Genomic DNA, 6,352 nt, shown 5'->3' on the forward strand with positions numbered 1-6,352 from the left:
AACTCAGGAAGGGCCTACAGACACTGCTTGGCTCAGGGTACTTGGCAGACGCTGAAGAACTCCACAGATATTTGGCAGGATGATTCTGAATGCTCTGAGAACCACAGCTTCAAAGAAAACGTGAGTCTGCTTGGCTCTGTGATAACATGCCTCAGGGCCCAAACTACCCCCCTCTCAGGTCCCCTACCTGGCTGATTGGCTTTAGGGAACCCACAAAGAGCCTTTCCCTCCAGCTTGTCTGCCCCAGACTCACTGAGGGAAGGTCCTCAGTCACGCAAAGTAGCACTCCCCGTGGCAGCCACTGAATTTCTTCTACTGTTAGGGTGAAATGTGAACCCCTAAGGAAAGTCAGCCTTTTGGCCTTGGTCCTTGCCTTTTCCCATGCTGTTCCCTCTGCCTGGTATACCTCTCTCTCTTCTTCTGTGGCTTCTCCTTCTTACCATTAATGTTTTAATGTTTCCATTTAATGTCTCCTGCAAAGTGAAGTCTTCCGGGGCCACCCCATCAAGAATGGCTTTCTTGGTCACTTTTTATCACTCTTCCTTCTACCCGATATAGTCCTTTTACAGCACCTGTCACTCTCTGACACGTTCCTGTGTTTGCTTATTTGTTATCTAGCCCCCTCATTAGAATGTAGACTCAATGGTAGCAGGAGACATGTGTACCTGAGGGAACACACATTGAGCACAGGGGTTCCATGGTGAAGGTTAAAGGCCAGATGGCCCAACTTCCTATCCAGATTCTTTGCTTCCTAGCTTTTCATACCCTGACCCTTCACCTCTCTGTGACCCTGCTTCTCATCCATCCCATGGGAATTGTATTTATTTCATGTTCTCGCTGTGATGATTTAAAGTTAATAGACACACAATTCTTCAGAGAGAGCCTGACCTCTAGTCAGCATGCCATATATAGGCGTGTCTGCTCTGTCACCAGGATCCAGCACAGTAATGAGGCAATAAATCATCATAGCTGCTCAGCAAAGGTTTGTTGAGCAAACAAACAAATCTACACTTCAGATTCCTCTCCATGCTTTTTCTTTCTAGGATCCTATTTTGCAGGCCCCTCAGGCATGGCTCCTCTCCGCGAAGATCTCCTGTTTGTACAAATCCCAGCTACTTGCCTTTAAAGTGTAGTGCAAAAGTGGCATGGACAGAGGAAAATGTGTTTGGAAATCAGAGGGATATCTAGGGCCGCATCTTGATGTCTTTCATTCAGACAGTCAGACGTGAAGTGCTTACTGTGTACTAGATTTTTGCACTAGCCACTGGGGATAAACAGTGAATAAGACATAGACACTGCCTTCAAGGAATTTGTGTCTCAGTGGGCATAGAGACAAAGTGGAGGCCTTGAGAGATGCCATCTTAGAGAGTAAGGACTTCGCACAGTTGAGTAGGGACATAACTCCGAGAAGGTTTTGAAAGGATTGCTTTCGAAGGTCAGGAATAGGGTCAGGCTGGAGGCAGAGGCAGGAAGAACAGGCAGGAGCCACTGCAGTAACTTAGCCCAGATATGGAGTGAACGCCAGCAAGAGAGGCTGGATTTACAGGTTACAAGTAGAGAAACAGTATGATCACATACTGGAAGTAGGGTGAGATGGTAAAGTCAAGGGCCACAAAAATCTCAGGTTGGTGTGGGCCCATGATTTTTGGAGTGCCTCTCACTGAAATAGTGGATGCAGGAAGAGTCCTTGCCTTTTTGTCTCTCCTGGGTTCTAGACATTTCACTACCAAATTCTTTGCCCTAATTTGAGACTGCAAACCACACACCGCCCCCTGCCAGAAGTTGTGGTTCACGTCTTTCATAATTTAGTTGGATTTTGAAATTCTTTAGTTTTCTTAAGTCATTTTAATATTTTCCCATCAGACACTAAAGATATTTTAATAAAGTTTGGGGATGGGGAGAGGGAAGGAGTTCAGTTCTAGAAATACTACCGTGTGACCTAAGCCATGTAACTCCTCTCCAAGCATCCACAAAATGGGGTTGATAATGCCAACTTTGCAGAGGCTGATGGTGAGGCTTGGTAGGGCAATCGATGTGAAATGATTCATTCACGTCCTGGCACCCGCTAACCACTCGACAGTTATGATGATCACATTTTATCTCCTCAGAATGTCTTCCCCGATCCCCAACAAACACAATTCTCTCCCTCCTTGGGCCTCCCTCTGGACTACTCCTAGGGCAATGATCACAGTCCACTTGTCAATGTATTTTTTTTTGTGTCTGAGTCTGGCTTTTCTAAAGTGGCTTTTTGGCTTTTTTTAAAAAAAATATGTAATATTTAATTTGACTTTCAAAAATAAAAAATTGGTTTTCTATTTAAGAGATATATACACATACATACATAAAAATTCTAATACTATCAAAGAGGCCTTCAATTAATTTTTGGTGCCACTCACAAACCAGTTATTTCAATGCCCTTTTACAGTTCAAGCTGCATTAATACATTTAAGATATTAGATGCTTTAAATCTTAAATACTTGTTAGAATAAGCAAATCTTTAATTCTTAAATAATTCTCGTTCATTGAATGTATCAAGCTTACCTGGCAAGTCCTAAATTTTCTTAAGTAAGTCAATACTGTTTTCATTAAGGTTTTATTTTAAACTTAAAGTCAAGTACTTACTGATATGTTTCATATTGGAGTCACAATATTAATTCTAATTCTCTAATATTCTTTATCCTCTAAGTAGTAATAGCAATTACATACAAATTGTGCAAATAATTTTAAAAGCCTCTATATGAAGGATGAATAGAAGGACAGATATAGGATGACACCAAGTAAGGTGTTGATAGTAGAATCTAGATTGTGGTTATGCAGATAATCTGTAAAATTTCTTTAACTTTGCTGTTTGTTTGACCACCCTGGTTGTACTTAGCTTCCTTCAGAGCCTAGTGGGAGCTGGCGTGCCCTTGGCTTTCTTACGTTTGTTATACCTTTTCATCAGGCATGAAGAGTCTTCCACTGGATCCTCTGCATCCTCAGAGAATTCTTTCAAACCTCCTTTTAACTTTATTACTTGATTTGAGTTAACAGAATTCTATGTTCCTTATACAGTTTTACGATGTAACAGGTCATACCTCTTAGAGGTATTAAAATGATACCTGTAGCTGAATTGGATTCAGCTTATCTCTAAAATTTGTCTGACTTTCGTCAGGACACCAGACCCATGCTAATTGCATGGCTTGAATTAGGCAAATTGTTTGTATTTCTTATCTTTCTTCCTGGACTAAGCTGCTTGAGAACAATGACAAAATCGTAGTTATATCTGAATACCCGCCACCCCCTAGCCCAGTGCTGGGATGCACAAAAGCCTTTGCATACAGTGGGCATTTAACAAATACTGAGTGAGTGGTTTGACAGATTCTGAGTCAATGGGCCTGTGATGGCGCATAGGCATCAATACCGGTGCTGAAGTTCTCCAGGTGATTCTAATGTGCCTGCTCCTGGGAACTGAGGCCTTAAGGAGGGATTCACCATCAGGTGTGAGATGCCTACTGCTTCCTCTGAGCTTCTGTCTGCAGTGGCCCAAGTCAGGGACAGCAAAACAAGGTATGAAAACTGCACTTTCCAAGACAGGAAGTAAAGATTTATTTCTCTAGAAAAGTGAAGACAAGGACATTGCCTTCTGCAAATGGCCATATTTCCAAGAATTCAAATACTTAAAAGAAACCCCACATCTTCTGGCCATGTTTACCTGTATTTCTAATAGAGGGTTGAACTTTTGCCCAAAAAAGGCTAGTGTTAGTAAATCTTTGCCCTCAGAGTTTTGGCAAACTAAATATATTATGTTCTTCCAACTGACAACATGTTGGGAGTCTTTAAGCATGCTAAAAATGGTGCTTTTTAAGGAGATTATGTGTGTGTGTGTATGTGTGTGCGCACATGCATAACCATCAACAAGTATGTTTAGATTTGTTGGTATAGAATTGTGTTTAGTAGTGTTTAAATAAATGATCTTGCCTTACTTCAAGCTATTTTCTTTACCCTTAGAAAGTACTTTCTATTCTCAGTATGGAATTTAAATGATATAATATGCATATAATTTTAATATATAATTTCAATAAAAAATTTAATTTTCAATGTAATATATATTGAGATATATGGTATTTTCCAACATATTATTTTGAAATAGCCAAACACAGAAAAGTTAAAAGAATAATAAAATAAACACTCATAGATCCACTATCTAAATTCAAAATGTATTAAAGTTTTGGCACATTTGCTTTCTCTCTGTCTCTTTCTGAAATATTTGAAAATAATTTGCAGATATCATGAGATTTCACCTCTAAATATTCATCAGGTAGTTCCAAAGATTAAGGACACTTATTCCACATAACTACAATACCATTGTTCCAACTAAATAAAGTTAACAGTGATTTCATCATATCAATGAATGTTTCATCCATATTCAAATTTCCCCAATTATTCCCCCCAATTTTTATAGCTTTTCTTCCCTGGAGCAGGATCTAATCCAAGTTCACATATAGCGTTTAGTTTCATTTTAGTATCTTTTAATCCAGAACAGTCCTCCCACTCCTGTGTCTCCCTGCCACCCCCCAACATAGGCTTTCCAAAGAGACCAGAAAAACTTTGCTGTAGAATGTCACACTCTCTGTATTTGTTTGACTGTTTCCTCAGGTTGTCATTAAATGTGCTCCTCCATCTTCTATATGTCTTGTAAGCTGGAAGTTAGGTTTAGAAGCTTTAGAAGATTCAAATTAATCCTCACATGTACTGTGTGTACACTGTACAGAATCACACCAGGAGATCAAAATGTCAGGTGTCACACTATAATGATGTTATATTTGATCACTTGGTCAAGATAGCAACAGTCAGATCTGCCCATGGTAAAGGTACCATTCTCCTTTTATATTTGGTCAGTAATTGGTGAGGTGATAACTTTGGTATTGCGCATTTATCTTGTTCTCTCACAAACCTTCATCAGTGTCTTAATCTTCATTGTTGATACTTGCTTAAATTGATTAAAGTTCTATCATTCCTTCTACATTCTAGCTGGCAGTCTTCTGGAGAGAACTCCTACCTCTTTCCTTCTTTTTTGAGTGTCACTATGGACTTATAGATTGTTTTATTCACTTATACTTATCCTTTTTTGATGCTCAGCATTTTGTAGATTTAGCGAGTGAAAACTCTTCAAACTGACTCTTGTGTCCTTTTGTTATAATCCCACTAGTTTGTTGGCACGTCCTTATTATCTGGCACAAGAAGATGATCCAAGTTCATCCTGTATTTTTCCTATTCCAAGCCCAAATCAGCTATTTTTGCAAAGAGTTATGAATTCTTTAAGTGGAAGAATGGTAGTAGGAACCAAGATTTAAGTGCTAAGTGTGCTCATTGCCACTACTACTAGGTGCTAGGACATTTTTGTTTATAGGCTTAAGGAATAAAATATTTTTAAAATCAAGACTTCAAATTGATTATTCTAATTCAAATTTAACATTTAGGATTTTTTCTCATCTTCTTTTGCTTTGTATTATGCATCTTTGCTCTCGCAGTGAAAATTTTGCTTCCAAATAACATTTTTGTATTTATTTATTTAACTTTTCCTACAGTACATGTAAAATAGTTTCAATCTTAAAATGTTAAAATTGCCACTAAAAATATAAACTAACTTGGTAAAGTTTCAGATTTCTTTGCCGCTCTTTATATCCGTAGACTATATGCCATGTTCAGAGTACTGTGTTCATAATTATTTGAAGTAATTACTTTCCGTATACGGCTATGTTATTAATTGGATAAACAGTTTTATTCATGTTTCTATATGTGCTAAAGGCTTGCTTTTTTATGCCTCTCCTTTAATTTTACTTTTTAATAAATAAAATATTGACAGGCTTTTAAAGCTAAAACTGTGTGAAAAAGTGTACTCAGAGAAATCTCACTCCCATACTGTGTCTATGGTGTTTCTATCTACTCCCTACAGACAATCATTTTTTTTGTTGTTCGGTTTATCTTTTCTCTCTTTTTTCTTTCTGTTTCTTTACTTTTTATCAAATTATAATAATCCATTGTATATTTATTTTTGCAAAACTAAGCAAATATATAAATATGTTATTTCCCCATTTTTCTTATACAAAAGGCATTGTACTAGATACCCCATTCTGCATCTTGCTTTTTTCACTTAACAACATGTCCTGGAAATTACTCTTTATCAGTTACTAGAAACATTCCTCTCTCTTTTTTTCTTTTACAGCTGCATAGTTCTCCACCCTGTGTATCTGCTATAGTTTATTCAGTCACTCTTCTATGGCCATTTAAATTGTTTCCAATCTTTTATTACTAATGACACTACCTTAAATAACTTTATATTTGAATGTTGGTTGGTATTCATGGTGGT

General features: G+C 37.8%; 1 protein-coding gene across 1 annotated transcript in view; it reads left to right on the forward strand.

Annotated features, from left to right (window-relative positions):
- The window catches only part of GLP2R (glucagon like peptide 2 receptor), a 56,023-nt gene that overhangs the window by 13,501 nt on the left and 36,170 nt on the right, over positions 1–6,352 (forward strand). The window contains exon 5 of the mRNA XM_011359123.1: positions 8–120. Within this exon, the coding sequence (XP_011357425.1) occupies positions 8–120 (113 nt within the window). The remainder of the gene's footprint in view (positions 1–7; positions 121–6,352) is intronic.

Source organism: Pteropus vampyrus, unplaced genomic scaffold (genome assembly GCF_000151845.1).
Source record: "Pteropus vampyrus isolate Shadow unplaced genomic scaffold, Pvam_2.0 Scaffold44, whole genome shotgun sequence".
Lineage (NCBI taxonomy): Eukaryota > Metazoa > Chordata > Mammalia > Chiroptera > Pteropodidae > Pteropus > Pteropus vampyrus.